This window comes from Toxorhynchites rutilus, chromosome 1 (genome assembly GCF_029784135.1).
Source record: "Toxorhynchites rutilus septentrionalis strain SRP chromosome 1, ASM2978413v1, whole genome shotgun sequence".
Taxonomy (NCBI): domain Eukaryota; kingdom Metazoa; phylum Arthropoda; class Insecta; order Diptera; family Culicidae; genus Toxorhynchites; species Toxorhynchites rutilus.
Genome location: NC_073744.1, coordinates 38044685 through 38069574, shown reverse-complemented (window position 1 = coordinate 38069574; position 24890 = coordinate 38044685). Strand labels below are relative to the sequence as shown.

General features: G+C 39.3%; 2 protein-coding genes across 2 annotated transcripts; both read right to left on the bottom strand.

The window, feature by feature from the left end:
• Window positions 1–113: 113 nt before the first annotated feature.
• LOC129780368 (alkyldihydroxyacetonephosphate synthase-like) lies at window positions 114–8180 on the bottom strand. Its single transcript, XM_055788559.1, has 2 exons — window positions 6858–8180; window positions 114–569 (listed from the first exon to the last, which is right to left on the bottom strand). The coding sequence occupies exons 1-2, from the start codon at window positions 8178–8180 to the stop codon at window positions 114–116; spliced, it is 1779 nt and encodes a 592-aa protein (XP_055644534.1).
• Window positions 8181–9447: 1267 nt separating this feature from the next.
• Window positions 9448–24367, bottom strand: LOC129780361 (alkyldihydroxyacetonephosphate synthase-like). The gene is made up of 2 exons (XM_055788549.1): window positions 23045–24367; window positions 9448–9906 (listed from the first exon to the last, which is right to left on the bottom strand). The coding sequence occupies exons 1-2, from the start codon at window positions 24365–24367 to the stop codon at window positions 9448–9450; spliced, it is 1782 nt and encodes a 593-aa protein (XP_055644524.1).
• Window positions 24368–24890: the final 523 nt, after the last annotated feature.

Here is a 24890-nt window from a genome sequence, read left to right as displayed (position 1 = left end):
TTTGTTACCACGTAGAACCTTACAATTTCTATCTTCTCAGCATAAATGTATATCGGATAAAGTTATGAATTATATATTCGTTATATACATTTTTAAATCTAAATTATTTTTTTTTACAATTTAGCTACCAGCTCTGGTTCCAATAAATTCCCTGCTGCAAATATATTTTTCGGATCCAGTTCGTTTTTTACTGCTTTATATAGTCCAACGCCGACCTGGGATACACTGACCGGATACCACTTGCTTCTCAGTTTCCCTACGCCATGGTGGTGAGAAAGAGTTCCCCCACATGCCAAGATCTCCTCGCGGGCGGCTTCCTCGATTTCCATGAAAAGCTGCAGCGAGTCTTGAGGAATGTCTAAATGTTTGAACAGTAGGTAGAAATATACACAGCAGCCGTCATCATAGCTCTGTGTAATCCGGACCGACAAGGCTATGTACTTGATGTCACGCTTTGTACATTCCCGCAAGATACAATCCTTCACATTGGTACACAGAGAAACGCATTTGTCCCACTCGACCGCTGTTTCGAATGATTCCCCAACGATGTTGTAGTCCCAGGCGAAGTCCTGAAATGAAGAGGAGCATCAATTGAGTGCGCTTTCTTCAATAATGTTATTTGTAAGGGTTCTGATTGTCTTTATATCATTCGAAACTACTTTCTACCATTGCGAGTTTCAAAGAATATTGTTGCGAACCTTATCATTTATATTTACCAACTTATTGAAACATTTTTTAATAAGAACTCGCACATTTTTTATACATATTGATTAAATTTATCTTTTTCACAAAACATGTTGATGAACATATTTAATATGTGTGTCTTCTACTTCCTAGCTATCACCTATCTAAAAAAAACTAGAAGTGCGTTATATCTGTGATAAGACCGCAAGCTAGACGTAGGACTACCGCTGGCTCAGTAAGCATTTATTCGAAATTGCATTTGAATAAATTCTCAATGAATAAACGAATGAATATATATTATTGACTGCTGAGTTTTTCTTGTTAGTGACTGGGTGAATGAGTACGAATATGGAATTGTTATGAACATAAAATTCAACTCTTTCGAACGTGTTGGTGGTCCTGAGAAGAGCCGATGGGTCTGAGATGCTTTGTAAAAGCAACATGATTCATTTTCGTGAGAATAATACACGAGATTGTTCATAACCATTCTATGCTAAAGCCGAATAGAAATTGATGCTTCACAGAAATTTTGAACTTACACCACGGTACAGATATGAAAGATGTAGTCCTAAGAGTTCCCGTGAACAAGAACGCAGAACAAACACTTTTTTGTCAATAATTCATCAGTCTATATATAAAATGCGAGGAAAACATCTTGAAACGACAGGGAGAAACATTTTCTAGTTGAAAAACATAACTAAACACTATCCATTTTGATAAAAGTTGGTTAATTCAATATTTCACAACGATTCTGAATTCCCACCGTGGAATCGAGATGTTGTTGAACTCACCATAGTTCACCGACTTCGGTGAACGTGAACGTGAAAACAGTGGTTAATATAAACGTCAAAATATTTCCCCGTTCGTGTTCACGTTCGAATGTCCCGCATGTGACGCTTACCATTTACGCATGTGAGTCAAAAGCACATGCACCACCACATAGAAGAAACACCTGGTCACACGGCTCGAAAAATCATCACGCAAATAAAGCCAGCGCTACACGATGCTATGAACACCCTCGAATGCTGGACGCTCAATGATTCGACGCATCGTGTAGTCGACTGACAAGCTACGAACCTCCAATGTCGAGTGTCAAATATTCGCGTTGGAAGGTAATCCGTTCGTTGTGGATTACCTTCCAACGCGAGTGACACGTGTCAAAGGATTTTTGTCATTCGTTGATTCGACACTCGATGACATTCGATACACCGCTAAACGATTCGTCCGAATCTATCTTTGACAGATTGGTTTGTTTACAAGTTTTAGGTGAAGGAACTGTGAAATTGATTCTCAAAGTTCAAAATATTCGGCGAAATATTGCATTCTAATAATGTTGATTTGAAGCATTTTTAATTCACAGCCCGATATCAGTGCAATTGCTACAACAGAAATTTGAATACTCGCATCGTCATTCAGTTTCCTAACGTTTTTGATGGTAAATAAAAACAATAAACATTCGATCCAAATACTCGCCGATTGTTTGAGCCGATTGCTTTGAATCGAACATTCACTTCACCGTGTAGCAGCACATTCGTCACAACATTTGACGATTCATCGAGTCAAATATTTGAGTCCAACATTCGAGTGAAACGTTGGACGAATCGTGTAGCGCCCGCATAAGTAAATTACGAAGTGTGACAACATTCATATTATTCGCCAGGTTAGGTTCCCTCTAACTTTTGGGCTGTTCTTTCATTTAAAATAAATCATGCCTAGAAAATAATTCTTACTGAATTTCTGCATCGGCATCGTGCCTTACCTTTTAGTAAGGCATCGTGCAGAAATTACGTAATGTGAGAATGTCACTGGAACAAATGTATTTTAGTTTTGGGAGATTACATTGAATAATAAAGAAAGCATTTCAATCTATAAAATCTTAAATCAAAGTCTTCTCCATTGAAAGGTGTCTTAAGGGACGATTCCTGTCGAAAAATCGAAAAATAATGAATTTTCGTGATTTTGTTTTGGATGAGGCGGTCGTATACTGTTTGTCCGGAGATTAAATATTTGTATAAACATTGTTTTGTTTGCCACCATCAACAGTGGTAAACAATGGTCAACAACGAATATGGAAAAAAATCGACTGAAATATTTAAGGTAACCTAAGCATGTACCGACAGGTTCGAAGAACAAACTGCAAACATATTTAAGGCACCCAATAACTAAATATTTACTTGTCGTGTTTTGTGTCGAACATAATAGATCAGTGCAGTCGATCAAATGTTATCTGTCAATGAGAGTCAAACATTTGGCGTCGGTCAAACAGTGCATCATGGGCACCCTTATGCGGCCCTTACATGATCAGTAGCATTGGCATTATCAGTAATAACAATAGTCGCATAGTCACTCCATTCCGCATTATCCTTATTCTTCAACCCCACACTTACCGGAAAGCAGCAACTCTAGCCTTCATAGTCGTACGAGAAATCAACACACATTTTCGTAATCAAAAATTAACAATGAAAATTAAATTTATTGTGACAAATAAACATCCCCATCAATATTTTGAAAGGTTTTCTGCAAACAATGGAAAAATCTCAAACGAAAAATGTTTGTTAATGATGATTTCTAATTATAATTTCAACAATTTTTTGCTTGACCTTTTGATCGTTTATACTTTTTTCGAAAAACCTACAGTATCACTACAGTCATTTGCAGAGAAATCAATATTCAAATTTTCACTGAATTCATCATCCATGCTTTGGAATGAATCTTTACTCAACAAATGAGGAAAGCATATCAGCAGTGGAAAACTTGTTGAATTTTTCCTAATTTTTATGATATTTAGTACGGTTATAAATATATTTACCATAGTCCCATCATTAAAGTTGATTCTACTTTGAATCAAACGAACATGTAACATATAAAATCTTTTTATATTGATAATTTTACACTCTGAAATGTATTCCTACACTTATAACTCTGAGGATACATTTACATACAGATTATCCTCAATAAAGCAATATTGTTCCTCAAACTTTATCTCGTTGTAATTTCATAAACATCATAAACTCATTATTCTGGTTTCATTTCAGTTATTTCGCACTCTCGGGGAGACATTTCAAATTGGCAAAATTTTTAAATGCGCATACATATTTTTATGCGGAACTCCAATACGGGACGTCGCATAGTGGTCCCTGAGAAAATTTAGGCGGCCAAAACCAAAAAAATGAAGTTGCATAAAAGCACAAATATCCTACAGTCCCTTATCCTAGCATATTCAAGGCATCTAGGATCACGTGTTTCACCCCATTCCGTGCTCGCATCATTGCTCTGGCAACGCGATAAGATACCAGTTTCGCATGCTCACCGGTGCCACTATTTTGCGTGTGTTTTGCTAACATGTGTTTTGGTCAAGTGTTTAAACGATTTTTTTTAGCTCATTATGTTTCTTGAAGCATTTATAACGGAGAATTTGAATTTGTTGTCAATTTCAAAATTCGGTTGGTTGTAGTATGTGTTAACTCCACACAAATTAAGTACCATTTTGGAAGCTTAATTTTCCTTCGGATGGACTTATAAAACTTGCCCCGCATTTCCCCGAAAAACTTTTTTAATGAAAGTGTTCTTCAAAGTGTCTTTTATCACTCAGCACTTCAGTTTTTCAAATCCCCCCTTTTGTATTTTTTATGAATATTAACCCGAAATCAGCCATTCCATCCCAAACCGATATAGTGGTTCTCAGATTTTCGTGAAAAGTGGTAGTTTTATTCTTTATCGCAAAACATTAGACCCGTATTTTTTTTATTTTTCCAGTAGGATGACCATTTCCATTTTAGGGTTGTCCGATTACCAACTTGTTCCTCTTTTTTCCAAAAATGACTTTTTTTTTTAATTCATAACTTTTGAACTACTAAACCAATTCAGAGGATCGACATATCAAATTAAAGCCAATAATTGGTCTTTTTTGAAAAAAATACTACACCTGCAGAAAATTTGAAATCTGTTCTCGTTATTATTGATTGTATTCGTTTTTCATTCTTTTCATAGTCTCGAGGACAAGGGCGCTATAATTTTCATATTTTTCCTGAAAAGCTGAGGATTATTCACATAATATATGCCGAAACCAGAGGGGCTTTTTTTCGTTTTTGAGTTATGATTTTTTAAAGTTAACCGATGGTTCGAAAAATCTTTTTTTCCTTTTGCTTTGGTTTTTTGGTGAAACCGAGTTGAAAAATGAACTCTGCGTATCAGAAACTATACATTATGATACCAAACACGATTAAAACTGAAAATTTTGAACTTTTGACTTCCTCACATGAAAAAAAAAATTATCTAGAATCTCTCAGGAGGTGATAGACGATCATATTTGATTGAGAAAATATTTCTTCGCATATGTTTGAATTTCAACAATGACAGAGTTATTGAACTTCTTCATTGTTTTCGGAATCAGTTTGCCTCAAACTGGCTCTATTTCTAAAAGTACGTTCTGTAGTACGATTATGTCGCTTCTATTTGAAAGATGAGAAAAATTAGTACAGGATACAGTTGTGAAACATCTAAGTTAGTGGATTTAAATAACGTTTTGGAAGTGAAAAATTTAAAGAATAATTTTTTTGAAGGTTTTATTAACCCAAAATCACAATAAATTTGATTGTTTCTATCAACCAAAGTAAAGTTCTCAAACCGCTTTATAGTTTGTTCTTTGACACTCAACTTCTATCTTTCTCAATTTCACTGTAATATCGTTATAAACAATTCCTGGCGAAAATTCAATCAAAATCTTCAAAAACCACGATTTTTACTACACTATATTTATAAAAGCCAATTAAATTTCATCTTCACGTAGAAATATAAAATGTTTGCCATATTCGAAAAATAAAAAAAAAAACTTTTTCCAAACTGTATATAATCGAATCATATATAATCGAGTTCGACCTATATATCTAAATCATGTCATTAATGCTTCGCGATGACCTAGATTCTGATCATGGTTTGTCCGATGCACTGATGTTGGTTTGTCCACATGATTACTATGGCAGCCGCTTGGCGCGCTTCGGTTTGTTTACGATGTCCTTCACGGGTAGCAGAAATAAAGTTTCTCTATGTTGAGTGTTTAAAATGCCCAGGAAAAGGGAATATTCTGAAGAAAGCCTAAATTATGAATGGATCAATATGATAACAGTAAACTCAAGCAATGAGAAATGCAACATTTATCTGAAAATTCGAATTTCTCCATTCAAAAATGATGATTTCTAAAGCCAGGCAAATCATGATCATTGTTCGGTCATACCATGATCAGAGGTGGACAAACCATGATCATAATTTCTCTTCGAAAAAAATCGTTATAACCGTAAAAAATTGAATAATTTAAATGCCCTATGAGATAATTAGCAACTAGAGACATGAGGCTTTTCAACAAACCCAAACCCGTCTTGATTACATATGATTTTCATGAAGAAAATCGATTTGCATTAACTAGTTGCGTGAAAACACCCTAAATCGGACAAACCAACATCATTTACTCTACGGGAAATTCCTACACCCGGCCCTCAGAAAACTTTTTCTTTATATCCTTTATATCTGTCTAAGGTGCGTGAGACTCAAGCTTTTGTAAACTATTTAGTTTTTTAACCATTACAAAATAAAAAAGGCCATCATCATCAAGAACACGACAAACATAATACTGATAAATACAAATTTAAAAACTGCAGAAAAAACTGTCAACTTAATCGTTCGTATAAAGAAATGCGGACGCAAAAAACGAACGATGTTTTGGTCTAATTCGAATCATCTTCATTATGCACAGACCAGAAGCAAAGTTTAAATTCAAAAAAAGGCTTCATATTCATAGACGGAAAAATACAGTATACCACTTTCAGCATCTTCAATCGGTGAAGGTTAGTATCCATCCTAAGCATACCATTAAAGATTCATAGCTGACGCATCGGCTGATAGCATGTTTTTTTTTATAATTTCAGCCAGGAGTATTTCATCTCTTGGTGTGTTTTAAGTGCTATAATATTCATATTTTTCTTCACTATAATGAATAAATTCACGAGTCGATATTTGCGAGCTTTTGCACGTTCTGTGTTCAAAATATTCATACGGTTTGTGGAAAACATAAAGGTAGAATATCACAGTAATAGAAAGAACACAATTTCATCAGTCCTTCCTGTGCGCAATCACTATTTTATGATGTCCCTGCATTTCCCGAGATACCATCCACTCACCCGTATGTAAGCACAGACAAAAGTCAACACGTATCCCTTTTTTCCGTTCTTTTCTCCCCCACTGATACCACCATGCTTCTTCGCTATCCTGAGCACTTGTTTCTCGTGGTTGGCCACACTTTTCGCGTCACCTTCATACAACAGGGTAACCGCCACTATATGGTCCAAATCATATCCACAAATAGTTGTGAGATAGAAGTTTTTGAAAAATTCATAAAATCCCGTGAAAAATGATCCGCCTGAATCCAGCAGCATTCCGCACTTGAACTGAATATTATCAACCAATCGAATACTGGCCGGCTGGAGACGCTTCTCGGATACCTCGCGCAAAAAACGAATACCAGTTTCAAAATCTTCGAACACCAGCGATTCATAGTGAATAACATCCGGAATGCGACGAATCTTCACTACAGCCTCCGTAACAACTCCCAATGTACCTTCGGAACCGAAGACCACATGGTCGAAATCCGGTCCAACGGAAACTCTGGGCGCAGTGAATTGTTTCTCCAGTACACCTTTTCCTGTGACCATTTTTATTCGCACAACGATATCTTCAATATTTCCGTAGCGATTTTTCTTCATACCGGAGGCCCGTGTTGCAATCCAGCCGCCCAGAGTGGAGAATTCATGCGAATCCGGTTCGTGACCGAGCATGAATCCATGCTTTCTTAGTTCTCGTTCAATATCCTGTCCGGTGACCCCAGTTTCGAAGCAGGAAGTCAAATTTTCCTCGGAAAGCCAAAGTAATCGATTCATCTGCGTCATATCCAAACAACCGATCGTTCTGTCGTAAATCAACGGAGTTGTCGATGCTAGCGAAACCGAAGTATTCCCTCCCACCGGTATCAGGACAATATTGTGCGCAGCGGCCAGTTCCACAATGTTCACCACTTGCTCGTGACAATTCGGCCAGATAATCACATCCGGTAATCGTTTGTATTTGTGCTTCCGTAGGCTTTCAATATCAGTCAGTGTTTGACCGTGGCATCTCATCATGCGATCCATTCCATCCTCCGAAAAATCTACTCCAATTTTCCTCAGTGCGGACAGAAAACTCTCGTTTCTCAACGGTTCGGGAAATTCAGTTGGCGGAGTGGCAGGGGGATTGAATCGTGCAACATCAACCTGGAACATGTCCACTACCCAATCTCGGAAATTATCAAGCTTTGCTCCCGAAAGTGGATATCTATCGCCCGAGAACGAAATTACGTTATCCTTGAACTGGAACTTGCATTCCTTGTAGCCCCATCCATCCCAACGTACAACATCCTGGCGACGCTTCGGGAATACTCTGGTGCTGGGTTGCGACTCTGACTTGTCCATTGTTTGAATTACCGCTGCGGCCAATATGATTTTTCGACTTAGAGCGACCAACGCGATTGATGTCTCCGGATGAACTGATTGCAGGTGTTTCTGTTTAGCTGAAATGAAAATCAATCCACCTCCCACCGAAATGCAGATTAAAATTCGCACAGATTAATTCGAAGGATCATCAGATTGGCGAAAAAAATTTACCGCTATTCACTGCTAGTGAGAGGTGATAGAAAAGTGTTGATCTCTCACGACCGGTTAATAAAACCCAGGCGAATATGTCACGCAAACCAAATTTAATGTGTTTGACAGAATTAATGAAACGCAAAATTATCCTGTTATGGCATCTCTCAAACTGATACCCTCGGGAAAAACAGTGCATGTTAAATCTACAGTCTCAGGTGAAACAACAATTCGATGATCGTGTCTGGTCAAAAATTTGAATGCTTTGATATCCTCGAACAAAGAAAAGATAACGATTTTCACACATTGGTACAGAGCGCTGTACTTACGTGAGTGGATGTACAAATCCTTTCCCTGGTCTTAGAACTGATTATGTAGAATATCACAAGGTATCAAGACCGACATCGCCTGCATTCAAAATCGATAGTCTATAAGGAAATGCGATCGATTCAGACCAGGTGGCCAGTCACCCCATACACCATGAACACTGCGAGCGTAGATGATTCATAAATTTCAAAATATAGATATTAGCAGGCTGCTGCTAAAAGCACAACATTTTTTCTTCTACTAGATCTGATGCTAATGTGTCATCGTATCAAAACAAGTTTCTACGTTTTCCGTATGGATACCCGTCTGCGTCTGTTTCCCGTAAACAAAAAGAGGAAAACTGCAGTTCTGTTGCAGAAAAAAAAATGTTGGTAGCGTTTTAGAAATTCCGAAGAGCTGATTTTATTCGTTTATATCATGTTCTATACTAGTGTTTTTGTTCCACGTTTTGCAATAAACGAGCAAATTAGAAAAAATGACATTTAGAGGCAAGAAGTGGGGTAAGGCATTATATAACTTGATTTTAACCAGGAAGTTTATTAAAGCGGTGATATATTTCAAAGAAAAAGAAAGAAAATACATTTGTTTTCCAAATGTGATCATCTTTAAACCGGTTTATTCGCACACCAAGCAAGCCGGCTAGATTCCGAAGAAATGTATCACATGGGATGAAAAGATCATTTGACTGAACACATCGTGAAGGTTCAATATTTTTGAGCTACAAATAACAACGCTTTATTTACAACGCTTCATGTACACACGCAAAACCTCACAACCTCGCCTTCAAGTCCTCCGGCCTAACTAAATTTCCCGCAGCGAAAATGTTCTTCGGGTCCAGCTCATTCTTGATCGCACCGTACAAGCCAACCCCGACCTCGGAAACGCAGGCCGGGTACCACTTGCTTCTCAACTTGCCCACCCCGTGGTGGTGGGAAAGGGTCCCTCCGCAAGCCAGAATTTCCTCCCGAGCAATCTCCTCGATCTCCATGAACAGCTTCAGGGAGTCCTCCGGTACGTCCAAATGTTTGAACAGTAGATAGAAATAAACACACGCCCCATCGTCGTAGCTCTGCGTGACCCGAGTCGATACAACAAAATACCTTATCTCGCGTTTGGCTACCTCGCGCTCGATACAGGCCCTCACGTTCGTGCATAGCAGGAGGCATTTGTCCCACGCGACGGACGTCTCGAAGGATTCTCCGACAATGTTGAGGTCCCAGGCGAAATCCTGCGAAATAAATGAAAAAAAAATCGCGTTTAGTTGTAATTTTATTTGGAAACTATGAGATTTTCTCATCCTCAAATTTGGCGACCTTCAGCTATTTATAGCAGACTTAGATCGCATTACCTTGGCATTGTAGATGAGTAGCTTATATCGAAAATGTAAATGTATGCAAAATAGATTGGTGCCGACGTGCTTCTTAATGTCACTGTCAATAGGCATGAAAAAAGTGATTTCTCCTGCACAAATTTGCAAATCAGGCGAATACGGTGGATGGTTCAGAACACAGGCGCGATTTAGAGCCAAAAAACTGGAGGTGGGTTCTATCTGTGTTACAATCGCAAGGTTGATGTAGGACTACCGCTGGTAATCATTTGTTTGAAGTTACATCTGAACCATTCCTCAATGAGCGGGGCTTTGTGCGTAGGTGGCCGGCTTATGCGCCACTCCCATAGGGGAGACCAACCACCGCGGTTAAGTTTTGCCCAGCTTCTGAGACCCAACCTTAGGGCGGGTTTACCTTTCTTGCCAAATTCCCGGCTCGAGAAACGACTGTGCCCAAGTACCTGGAAAGCAATCAGCCAACACCAAAGAGAAAACCTTTTACAATCACCCGATCACGGGCTACAAAAGAACCCCAGCGACACTCAAGAACAGAGAGAGGCTGTAAGTGTCATCACTGGATCCAACTATCGAAGCCCCACAACATTTCCCAATCGCTTCGGAGGTGAAAGCGGGGCTGAAAGAAAAGGAGTCAACCCGACTCGAGACTAAAACTACAAAAAAAAAGGAAATCCAATGACAACACCATTCTTGTACAACTAGCGAAACGCACATTATTCGGGGGAGTTCTTTCATCTAAGCGGGAGGGGGCGGATTACGTGGTTTATGCTTCAACATGGATTTATTCCTCTCAATGTGCAGAAATTCATCACAGCTTGTGGTTTTAAAGTTCAAATTCGCATGTTATTTCTTTTTTAAATTTTCCTCAATCCATAAATTCCATTTTCACAATCAATCTCCATATATAATTATTAGCTATTTATTATAATTAATCCCCACACATCAAAAATCATTTCATTACTTCTCATATTTCACCTACATACTCTACAAACTTTTATTTAACTATATATGTACATCGAATTTTTGGGATTCGATTCCATGATCATTTGATCATCCGCTTAAAGTCCTGGTGTCTGAACTACCTACTCTATCCCCAATTTCTCTAGCTAGCATATTATAATCCTGTTAAGAGTGCGTTCAAATAATTTGTCTACCGCTCGTCAGCGGGAAATCTATTTTTGTGGATATGGTTTTGTGGCTCTATTCATTGAGTGTCGGTAACGACGACTCGCTTATTGTCCCCGACATGCGCATGTAATTTAAGGGGTACTCACTCTGGATAATTGAGTTCGGTGGTATTGTAGCAAACCTGCTTCCGTTGCCGTGCTGTTGACGCGCACGTTCCAGTGCGCGCTTTTGTTTGTCGCTGTGGCGCATTGCTTTAGCTACCGAAATAGCAGCTGGTCAATCTCTCCGGAATGCGTTGATGAATCGCAAATATATTGTTGCGTCATCCGAGTATATATTGGCCAATCCTCAGTTCCGATTTGCGGGGCCAGAAGCGGCTCCCTCCTTTTAGTGATTTAAAAGAAAATAGATGCTTCATTATAAACCCCAAAGCCACATGGGAAAGAAAAACGCACATTTACCTTTTTGTAATTTTCTTCGCACTCTAAAGGGTGTGTCACATCAAATTGCATCACGGAAAAAAAGCTGTAGAAATTTAATTTTTAGGAATTATATCTTCAGCTCTCGCTTATAATCAGATAAGAGTGAATAGATCACGTTGGCCATGCTTCACTGTCAATTTTTCGTAAATTTGGAAAAATGTCGTCGAACGAAAAAGAGCGCCGTGAATTAATCCTGCGCACTCATTTCGAGAATCCGGAGTTGTCACATCGGGACATCGGTAAGATGCTGGGAATCGTCCAATCCACGGTCAGCAGAGTACTAAAACGATACTTCGAGAACCTAACCATCAACCGGAAGGTGAAGAACGGCAAAAATGGATGCTCCGTCAGTGAAAAAGATCACAAGCGCGTAGTTAAGCAGTTTAGACGTGATCCGAGAAGTTCGGTCCGGGATGTCGCCAATAAGCCGAATTTGTCAAGTTCATTCGTCCAGCGGACCAAGCAGCGGGAGGGCCTGCGTACATACAAGGTTCAGAGGCTCCTAACCGCGACGAAAGACAAACCATGGTGGGGAAGACGCGAGCCCGGAAGCTGTACACCGAATTGCTGACGAAGCCGCATTGCCTGGTAATGGACGACGAAACCTACGTCAAAGCGGACTTTCGTCAGCTGCCGGGCCTGTTGTTCTTCTCCGCAGAGGACAAATTCAGCGTTCCGGAGGAGATTCGCAAGCAGAAACTATCCAAGTTTGCCAAAAAGTACATGGTGTGGCAAGCGATCTGCTCTTGCGGAAAGCGGAGCGCCCCCTTCGTGATGACCGGCACGGTAAACGGGCAGGTTCACCTTAAGGAGTGCCTACAGAAGCGCTTACTACCACTATTGAAGCAGCACGAGGGCCCGACCATCTTCTGGCCGGATCTCGCTTCGTGCCACTATTCAAAGGACGTGTTGGAGTGGTACGAAGCCAACGGGGTCACCTTCGTGCCAAAGGAAATGAACCCGCCCAACGCGCAACGGTGCTTCGCCCAATAGAGAAATATTGGGCGATTATGAAAGAGGCCCTCCGGAAGAACCCAAAAGTTGTCAAATCGGAGGCGGACTTCAAGAGAAAATGGATTTCTGTTAAAAAAAACTACAACCTGACGTTGTACAGAACCTTATGGACGGGGTAAAGAGGAAGGTGCGAGCATACGGGCTTGGGCTCGAAGTATGAATAAAAAGAAAATGCCAAAAGTTGTTTAATAGTTTTTATTTTACTGTCTAAAATTTTCAAAAGGATCGGTCTACTGGGCGAATTTCTACAGCGTTTTTTCCGTGATGCAATTTGATGTGACACACCCTTTAGGGGGAATTTTTGGTGAACTAACGCTGTCTCACTAATTTATCGCTACACGGGGATAAATTCAAAATTGTATTTCGCGCAACTAACACAAAACAATATCACTGAATTACCTTTCCAACAATTTCAAAAAGTAGCAATTTCGGAAAAAAAAGATTTTCCACTTCTGCCTTCTTCCACGGTTCGAACTGAAGTGGTTCCGCAAAAGCTAGAATCCTCAGATCAGCGGGCTATTCTTTTTTTGTATCAGACTCTTTTTTAGAAAAAGTCGTACCGAAGTCATTCTTCACCCGCTTTCGGAATTGTTTCCCGAATCCCCTATGGCATTAACCTATCACCCTCCGAGTCCCGGTAAAGCCGAATCTCGCGCCGGGGATTCGATTTTAAGTAAAAAGAAAACGCTTAAGGTTGTCTCTCCGTCGCTGGGAGAAATTTCGCCAGCGGAAAGTCCAGTCTCGAGAGCTTTGCAGCAGCCGACAGCTAGCACCAGCTATCGGAGCCCGCTGCACTCAGTTGAATTTGAAAAATGAAAAAAGGGGAAACTGGCACTCGCTCTGCCGGGCATCTCATACACCATCAAAGAGGAGTGAAAAGCTCTGAGCTTATAAAGAAATTAATTATACGAGGGGCTCACAAATGAAATATGTTGTACACGCTACAAGTGAATGAATGGATGTTTTTAAAGTTTGCTGAACGCTCTTCTTATATGCGTGTGAGTGAATGAGTATAAGTATTGAACTATAATGAACACAGGGAAATATATAAAATTCGACTCTTTTGAACTGGACACGTTCGTATTGTTGACGTAGGACTACGATACCGATTCAAAATCACATATAAATTCGATCAAAAGATACATTGTGTACATTTTAAATCGTATAAAATGCGAAAACCTCGAATAAAGATATCACTACAGAGCAAGTCTAAATTCGATTATTAAATACACTACCGTAAAATCGATCATGCAGTTTGTGAGTCGCATGAACATATAGATTGTATCAATATAGTGCTGCGAAAAATTGTGTTCCATGCTGTGGAAAATCGTTCAACTGTGAATCATATTAGATCGTAATTGAGGTTATATTACATCATATTAGGAATTAGGAGCGATGTCGTATGTTCAGTGGCGACGTCTGGTGGTAACATGGTGATTTTGGGAGGCAAATTAGTCTCTACCAGATGAGTAGGACCGAAAGCAGCTTTAAATTGGTAAAATTGCGAGGTAGCTATTGATCATCATCCAAACAACCAGAGCTCGTATCCCATCGGGACAAAATTTCATAACCACCACCATTACTAATGTCATATACCGTTCTGAATCATATTTCGGACGCTTAAGGCATATGATGCAGAAAACATGTCTAAACTTCATGCACAGGTATTATTTGGTTGATATTTTTTAATAAATTAGTTCAATAAACTTTTAAGCTTTCTACTTTGGTAACTATTTGATTGAAAACATAAAAAAATCATCGAATAAAATACTTTTCAGATGAAGCGAATGAAAATCAAACTTCGGACACTAAATCAAATTTCGGACACTTTATTTTGTAATTTTTCGAACGAAAATTACATAACACTTGATTATATTCTTTTGTTAACTGCGAAACACTTACCAAGCACAGTAAACTGTTAACGATGCTGAGAACTGGTGAAACACGGGAGAAATTCAAATATTGTTGAACGGGGAAATTCTACGTGCTCACGCTAAACAAACGTCAAACACAAACGATAGTGAGTAGTGTTGATAGATTTTTGCCGATTATGTTATAATTCAAATGTAGTTCTCATATGATAGTGATAGTGAAACCATTTGTGAGTCATGACATTTTTCTGTTATGTTATGTCTCATTTAATGTCATAAATCGGGATGACAAAACATGAGCTAAAAATCAATTTGGGGATTACTCTAAAGAAGCAATTGTGATATTAATTTAATAGTTATATCATCAGTGCATTAAGCATTTCAAGATATTAGAACAAAGTGTCCGAAATATGATGTGGTCCGAAATATGATTCAGAACGATATACTAATGGTGGTTTCTGAGGTTACTCGAACACAGGCGACTATATTTTATACCACCATTATTCCACATCTTTTAACATCCCTGCACTAGTGTGCAAAATCATTACTCGTATACTCACGCACGGTGTCAAAGACTGTGCGTATCTCTGTAATATCAGTTGTATGTACTTTTTAGGCATTATTGGTATTTATTCAAAGACAATGATATAATTGAATGAAAAAAATCCAGAAAATATCTTTTCTTCAACTTCAGTCAGCTTTAATAGTCATAGTTAATAGTTTAATATTTTAATAGTCAATAACCTCCCCAAAACAGAACGATTGATTTTTCGGTGTGTGAGAGCCAGTGGTTATCCACTATCCACGTATGGTAACGCATAAAACAACAACCATTTGTGCATGTGATGTAGAAATACAGAAACGCTCTCTCCATGACGGCATGAAAATAGACGCGATGCATCCACTGAAAAAAATAAAAAAAAAATAAAATATATATATATATATATATATATATTTTTATATAAATCGTTTATTTTTAAAGGCTCAGTTACATTAGTTTAAAGGAGACATATATATATATATATATATATATATATATATATATATATATATATATATATATATATATATATATATTTCCCAAACTTCCATTCTTTCTCTGTATTCAGAAAACTCGCTGTGTGTGATGTCAACATTAGGAATTCGCTTGGTAGAAGTAGACTGTGATTTTAAATCATTTATGTGCCTTTCGCCGCTAGCTGCTATCAGCTGTTAGCCTTCGTTCAATTTTCCTTCCACCAGCTGTAAAGCGACAATAAGAGCCCCCGCATACTACATACTTTCTATCAACCAACAGTTTGGTCGGGTCGGCCTTCTGGTGCGAAAATCGACCCAACTGAATCGGCGTAATGTAAGCACATGCATACCTCTCCGTACTGATTAAGAAACCAAACTATCGGCCGACAAATCAGTCTGCAGTCTGCGGGGGCTCTAAGAGTACGTTGCTGTGCCACTGACCGAGCGGGGAATCAGATTACAATGAGCTGATTCATTACGCACACGCGCTAGCAAATATGGATATAGGTCAGTTGTGCTAGGATTGTGCTAGATTTCGTCGCGGTTCAACCTAACCAACGGCTGGAAGAAAACTTAACATATAAAAAGTATAGCATAGATGCATATTCCCGATTCGATAGGGATACAGAATTTGATCGGCCTTTGCTTCCCGGGTGGCTATAATATTATTGAATGATATTGTGACTCCTTTCACACTAGGAAGCAAGGGGCATCAAAATTGTTGACAAATCAATATCTTAGTATTTAAAAACCAGCAAACCCCTCCATTGCAAGGAAGTTACCAAATTGGAGTTCTCGTCACGCGGAATTTTCATTATCTAACTTCTGGTTAAGTCTTGGACGGTCTGTTTTGCAGAACGTCGAATACTGACCGGCAACCAACTCCTGTCGTACGGTCGGCGTGTTTCGATCGCCGATAGTGCCCAATTTGTAATGTAAGTATGTAGGGGAGCCGCGGGTAAGACGGACAGTGGGGTTATAATGGACAGGTGGTTGATTTGTATAGTTGCATTATAAATTGCAAATTTCTGTTGATGGGAAACCCTTCTACATGCTATTCTATAATATTTGAACCATCCTATGACAATGACAATGACTATGACAATGAATACTGATCAAAAGTGAAATAGAGAAACAAAAACTGAAAATCGACCATGGTTCCGCGTGTGGATGTAACTTTTGCGGCTTCGAAATTAAACATTTTGAGTGGTTTAAGGGGGTATTCTAGTCTAGAAATCTGAAAAAATCGAAATTTTTTTTTACCATATTTCTGTAGTTTAGGCATTCAAGAATATACTCTAGAAAGGACTTATCGAAAATCCTATTATTTACCTAGTTAGAGCCATCTTAGTGATGTGGTATCTAACCTGTTACGGCCATCACAATGAACTTCAAACGCGTTTCTCTCGGAACTAGTTTTTTTCTAACTGACGTACACGATATCTCAAGTTCTACTGAACCGATTTATGTCAAATTTATATGAAAATAATCTGCATACATCTCTCTATCGCATGAACCAATAAAAAATTATAACTTTTTAATTTTACTATTTTTAAAAAATCGGTAAACGCAAAAAAAAACGTTTTAAACAGCATTTTTGTTTTCAAACGGCCGCCATTTTGTTAAAACCCATGTTTTTGACTTGTCCGAGGTTCATTCCATAGCGACATCTTTACTGATTCAGAATCTGTTCGATTTTTTTGTTTCAGATAACCAGAAGGACTGGAATCGTGTACGCCATGGCACAACTTTTTTTTGAACACCCTCACTTCACCAGCATGTAACTATTCTAATTATGAATATTTTTTTTCCGTCCTATTTTTGTTTTATTGTTGAAAGATAGATAAACGAATAATGATATAATGGATAGTAAAAATATTCTTTGTTTTATTTTTACGGAGTTCGAAAAAACGTCCGAAATTCGTGTCTCTACACTAGAATACCCCCTTAATTGCAAAATTGAATTCGCTGATGGTTATATTTCGGTTTGTGAGTTAACAGAGAAGCGATATTAGGTATGTACGGAAAAGTAAATTCATCCGTAAGTGGTAAATTTAAATTATTCAAATACTTGCACTGGGAGGGTTGAAATGGACAGTCGCATCCATAATCACATCCAATGCATGATAGAAAGTGAAACAAACACTGGGACAGAGAGTGAAATTATTCCTCTCGTGAGCGATAAACCTCTACCCAAAACAATACATCAAGATCTTCATCGGAGATTTCAATGTTCAGATTGGAGAAGAGGAGAAGCTCAACCCTGTAATTGGTATATATAGCGCACACCAGTTAACAAATGGAAACGGCCTAAGACTCATCGATTTTCCCACCTCTAAGAATATGGTCGTACGCAGTACCTGGAGGTCACAGAAACAGAATCTCAGATTGACCATGTTCTGATAGACGGTCGATAGACGGCAGATGTCGCCGAAAACTACGCAAATTCGCATGAAGCTGCGCTACCGGAAGAGGAACAAATTAACGAAGCTCCTCTTGAGAGCTGTTGGAGCAAGATTAAAACAGCCATAAACAGCGTAGCGGAGAACATCCTAGGACACGTGGAACGAAGACGACGGTACGAGTGGTAACGGGAGCTAATGCTGCGTTAAGCTACCCGTCAGAACGTGGAACGATATAGACAGAAGCGGAGACAGCAAACCCAACTTTTCCGGGAAAAGAAGCGCCGCTAGGAAGAGGATGAGTATGAAGAACTCGAACAGCTGCCCCGTTCTCATGAGACGCGAAAGTTCTACCAGAAACTCAATGCACCTCGAAAATGTTTTGTACCACGTGCAGAAAATGAAGTAAATAATGAAGATGTACCACCCCCAACGAAAGGTGAAGTTAGGAATGCTATCAAACAATTTAGCAACAACAAATCTTCTGGAAAAGATGGCATCGGAGTGGAAATTATCAAGATGGGCCCGGAAAAATTGGTTAGTTATTTGCATCGGCTGATTTGGGATACAGAACAACCACCGGAGGAGTGAAAAGATGGGGTCATTTGCCCTATCTTCAAGAAAGGAGACAAACTAGACTGTGAAAACATTCGTGCAATCACCGTTCTGAATGCCGCATACAAAGTACTTTCCCAAATCATCTTCCGTCGTATATCGCCACAGACAAACAGATTCGTGGGAGGTTATCAGACCAGCTTCATCGAAGGTCGAAGGACTACTGACTAAATCTACACCTTGCGACAGATCCTCCAGAAATGTCGTGAAAACAGAGTCCCTACGCACCATCTTTTCATTGACTTTGAAGCCGCATACGATTCAATAACACGAAAAGAGCTATGGAGAATTATGGTGAAGCTGACAAAACTGGTTAAGGCTACGATGGACAGAATACAGTACTGTGTGCGAATATCGGGTGGATAATCTGATTCATTCGAGTCCCACAAGGGGCTTCGACAAGGTGATGGTTTCTCTTGCCTTCTGTTCAACATTGCGCCAGAGGGTGTTATGGGACGAGTGGCGTAGAATTTGCGTAGTACGATTTTCAAAAGATCCAGTCAATTCATCTGCTTCACTGATGACGTAGACATTGTCGGCAGAACATTAGAGAAGGTAGCTGAACATTACACCAAACTTAAGCACGAAGCAGAGAGAATTGGACTGAAAATCAATGCGTCTAAAACCAAATACATGCTGGCTTCCGGATCTGAGCATGACAGGACCCGATTTTGTAGTAGTGTAATGATCGACGGCGATGAGTTCGAGGTAGTGGACCAATTTGTCTACCTTGGCTGACAATGATACCAGCCGCGAGATCCGGAGACGCATTATCCATGGGAGTCGTACCTACTATGGTCTACACGAACACTCAAGGTCAAACACACTTAGCAGTCGTGCGACATGTTCCCTGTACAAAACGCTTATAAGACCGGTTGTCCTCTACGGGCACGAAACTTGGACAATGCTCGAAGAGGACCGGCGAGTACTTGGAGTCTTTGAACGACGGGGGTTAAGAACCATCTCCGGCGGTGTACAGGAGGATGGCGTATGGAGGCGAAGGATGAACCACGAGCTCACGCAACTCACCGGCGGACCCAGTATCCAGAAAGTGATCAAAGCTGAAAGGATACGCTGGGCAGGACAAGTTGCAAGAATGTCGGACAACTATCCTGTAAAAATTGTGTTCATCGGGAATCCGGATGGTACGAGACGACCACGAGTGCAACGAGCAGGTGGTTGGACCAAGTGGAGCATTACCTGGTGAGCGCGGGGTGCCCGCGGAATTGGAGAGAAATAGTTACGAACCGAGCTACTTGGAGAAGAATTGTGAATCAAGCCATGTTGTAATGACGTTAAGCCAAAATAAATAAATAAATAAATCATTAAAGACGAAGGAGTAATTTTTCACTCCAACAGAAATATCTCTGTGTGGAAAGTTCCTACAGAAACGTTCTAGGAACCAAATGAGGACTGGTTGATAAGGTTAATTTGATTTGCTAATGAGTTGGTTAGCAATAAATTGTGCTAATCCTCAAAATCTTTGAAAAAACGTAAAAAATCGATCTTGTATTTATTCTAGATACTTTTTTCCACTACACCCAAATACACGAAGATACAAATATGCACGTAAAAAAAATTCTTAAATTCAAAAGCTTTAAAATGATGTACACTACTTCTGTATGCGTTGATTTTTCTCGATGTTACACCATTTTAAAAATAACATAAAATTTTCGACTTCGCACTCTATTCCTCAATTTTTTTTGTCGAGTGCATAAAAAATAATAATTTTCTTCACTGTATATAATCGAGTCCAATATTGGACGTATATATTTGTATATATTATATTGTATATGTTATACTAGCTGACCCGGCAAACTTCGTCCCGCCCAGAATTTATTTTTCGTTATCACATTCACGTTTTTTTACTAAGCGCACGTTCATGGGCCCAATCGCAGAACTGTTCATTGATTGATTTTCTAATCTACCCTTCAAAATTACCTTTTACTACAAAAGTCCTAGTACTTCTACCAAAACTCGACATTATAATAACAGATAATTTTCAGACACAATTCTCGTTCAAGATTTTTCAATAACATGTTTATCCGTTACATGGAATAAATGTTTGATACAGAAAATATGATAGAATAAAGACAGCCCTAAATCTGACAATTCCTTTCTCAAGTTTTGCTCTTATCAACACATTCGGGGATCCATTTTTATTCATATAGATAGAAGAAGATATAGGAGTGCGTTTTATCATACTATCAGCCCTTTCTCCTTTAGGGAGAGAGAGGAGGAGTGTCTATCTACCATAGGAACGTTTCGTGCCCCCTAGAACCTTCACATGCCGAATTCGGCTCCCTTTAATTGATTAGTTTTCGAGTAATGCAGAAACTTGTGTTTCATTTGTATGGCCCTTAGAGAGGGGGGTGGGGTGTCTAAGCACCATAGAAACATTTATTGCGCCCTAAAACCTCCATATGCTTAATTTGGTTTTATTTGCTTGATTAATTTCTGAGTAATGCAGAAATTTGGGTTTCATTTGTATGGCGTATTTTTTTATTTAATTAATTTTAATTAAATTAAAATTAATTTAATTTATAATCGACCTCGCTGAATTTACCTTTCACTATAAAATTCCTAGTACTTCTACCAAAACTCATCATTATAGTATCAGATTAGTTTCAGACACAATTCTCGTTAATGATTTTTCAACCACTTCCAAATAACATGTTTCTCCGTTACATGGAATGAATGTTTGATACAGAAATCATGATAGAATAAAGACACACCCTTCTCCTCTTATCCCCTTAGAGAGGGGGGAGGAGTGTCTATTCACCATAGAAACGTTTCGCGCCCTCTAAAATCTCCACATGCCAAATTTGGCTCCATTTGCTTGATTAGTTTTCGAGTTATGCAGAAATTTGTTTTTAATTTGTACGGCAGCCCACCCTAAGAGGCGAGGAGTATCTAACCACCGTTAAAACATTCATTGCATCCTAAGACCTTCACATGCCAAATGTGGTTTCGTTTGCTTGATTAATTCTCGAGTAATGTAGAAATTTGTGCTTCATTTGTATGGCAGCCCCACCTTAGAGAGGGGTCTCAAACTATCATGAAAACCCTCCCCGGCCCCAAAAATCCACACATACCAATTTTCATGTCGATCGGTCCACCAGAATGAGACAGACAGACAGACAGAAATCCATTTATATATATAGATTATGGTTCTCATTTCCATTTTAGGGTAGTCCGAAAAATCCATTCCCTCGCCTTTTTCCAAAAATGACTTTTTTTTGTTTTGAAGTTTTGAATTACTGGACCGATTTAGATGATCGACATATCATTTTAAAGACAATTAGTTGGTATTTTTTGAAAAATATCACACTTGTTGGTAGTTGGTAAAATCAATGGAGGGATGATTTTGGAAGATGGGTTTTCTCTGTTATCCTCAAAGTTCAATCAATTCGAACTTAATTCACGACTCTGTCGTGTAGGTCTTGCTGCTAACAATTTATGTAATTGTGGTCCAGGATGTCATAATATCGAGCATGTTTTTTGGTTATGTAAAAAATGCAATTAATTAATTTGACTGCCTGCTTATTTAGAAGATCGAAAGGGTGTGCTCCGGCATATCAGATTATAATAGCTTGAGTAGCCGCAATCATCATATTATGATCACCATATATGTCTTCCTTAGAAGCCCCCTTCACTTCCTCGAATGCACTTGCCCATTCTCCTTTCCCTTTCCTATACATAAACAGAGCTTAGCACCCTATAAGATCAGTAAACTATAGCAGCTACACGAACTTCCTAAGAGAGGCCATAGGATACCTCATACATATCACCTGGCTATAAAGGTATTAAAACCCTCTACAAACAATGTTCCGGACAACGTGGCAACGAGGGCGAAAATGCTATTTTTATCTGTAATATATTTCTGTAGTCTGTAGATTTATTTGACTTAGGCTTATATTTATGTAGATCATAACTTGTGTCTGAAAACTTGTGTTTAAAAATGATAAATGATGACTCCTTGTCTTCTTCTGCATAATTGAATAAACAGAAGAAAACTGTAGTAATGGGTAATAATGACTTTAATGGTATTTTTGTGTACATTTTTGAACAGAATGTGGTTCCGAACTAAATCACGTTATCTCATCTAACCCGCTTAAAGCATACAAGTTCCTACAGGAAAGGTTTTTTTTCAGGGTTTCCATTTGATGTATCCAAAGAGAAAAAATACAGGTTTTGGAACAATGAAATAACTCAATTCAAATGCAATTACTACAGACCATCACAGTCCTATGTCAAGATCCTGTCCGTGCTCCTTGGCCCAGAACCAACAACTTTTTCTCACTCGTGCCGCAATCGAATAGTGTCACTACCAAAACTTTCTGTTTCGAAAAAAAGCCTTTCCACTGTGGAACGTATCTTGCATTTATTTCGCGTCTGAGCAACTCGCAATTTTCAATATACACTCGTACATTCAAATGCCAAAACTAGTTAGTAACATTATTCACTATATTGAAGCTAATATCCTACTTACCCGTATGTAGGCTACAACAAACGTCAACATGTATCCTTTTTTACCATTCTTTTCACCTCCTCCAACACCACCGTACTTCTTCGCAATTCGAATAATTTGTTCCTCGTGATAAGCAACGCTTTTAGCGTCTCCTTCGAACAACAGTGTTGCCACAGCTATGCGATCTATTTCGAACCCGCAAATCGTCGTGAGATAAAACCTCTTCACAAATTCGTAAAATCCCGTGAAGAAAGATCCTTTGGGATCCAAAAGCACTCCGCATTTGAACTGCGTGTTATCCATTAATCGAATGCTGGCCGGTTGCAATCGCTTTTCGGCCACTTCACGCAAAAACCGCACTCCCGTTTCTAAGCTCCCAAACACCAGCGATTCGTAGTGTATCACATCCGGTATCCGACGAATCTTCACTACCGCCTCCGTAGCAACTCCTAGGGTGCCTTCAGAACCGAAAATCACATGATTGAAGTCCGGTCCAACGGAAACTCTGGGCGCTGTGCATTGTTTTTCTAACACACCTTTCCCAGTCACCATTTTTATCCGCACAACGATATCTTCAATGTTTCCATAGCGATTTTTCTTCATTCCGGAAGCCCGTGTAGCGATCCAGCCGCCCAGAGTGGAGAATTCATACGAATCCGGTTCATGACCTAGCATGAATCCATGCTTTCCCAGTTCTCGTTCAATATCCTGCCCGGCGATCCCTGTTTCGAAGCAGGCGGTTAAATTTTTCTCGGATAGCCAAAGCATCCGATTCATCTGCGTCATATCCAAACAACCGATCGTTCTGTCGTAAATCAACGGAGTTGTCGATGCTAGCGAAACCGAAGTATTTCCTCCAACCGGTATCAGGGCAATATTATAGAAAGCGGCCACTTCCACAGTTTTCACCACTTGCTCGTGGCAATTAGGCCAAATAACCACATCCGGTAATCGCTTGTATTTATGCTTCCGTAGGCTCTCAATATCAGTCAGCGTTTGACCGTGGCACCTCATCATGCGATCCATTCCATCTTCCGAAAATTCCACACCAGCTTCCTTCAATCCGGTCAGAAAATTCTCGTTCCTCAAAGGTTTGGGAAACTCCGTTGGCGGAGTGGCTGCCGAATTCATTAGCGCTGGGTCTAAATTAAACATATCGGTAATCCAATCCCGAAAGTTGTCCAATCTAGAACCGGAAATCGGATACCTATCACCCACAAACGATATGGCGCCATTCTTGTACACAAATTTGGAATCCTTATAGCCCCAACCATCCCACCGCAGTACATCCTGCCGGTGCTTGGGAAACACGCGACTGATTTCGCGTGGCACTTGTTGATCCATATCCTTCGATTCACCCGAACGCTCTGTTTCAGAATGGACACCAGCTGTTAAATGTCAAACCCGCAAACTATGATAAGAACCGAAATCGTCAACACCGCAAATATTTTTGCTCCATCGAAAAATGTGTGGCCGACTTGTTTGACAATTCGAGCCAAACTGATAATGCGCTAATTGAATCGATTCGAGCTTCACCCACTTTTCGTGCCTTCTCTCATTGCCCAAAACGTTAATGGAGGAGGGCCTTGTCTTGGGTTTTGTTCTTGTGGATAGTATAAGAGCACATATCCGAGATGTAACTTGTTTCCGTGTGCCATCAAAAAACCAGACATACAGGGTTTCCTCGCATGATAAGAATGTTGGTATGATAATTTGGAATATAATATATATTCGCATACAATTCATACATATTTATGGAGCGACATCGATGATTGCCTAAACTTGAAGTCGCATCGTTCCATTGTAGTTCCACTGTCAGTCAGTCGTTACACAATTAATGTTCCAATCAAGTCAATGACAGATTGAA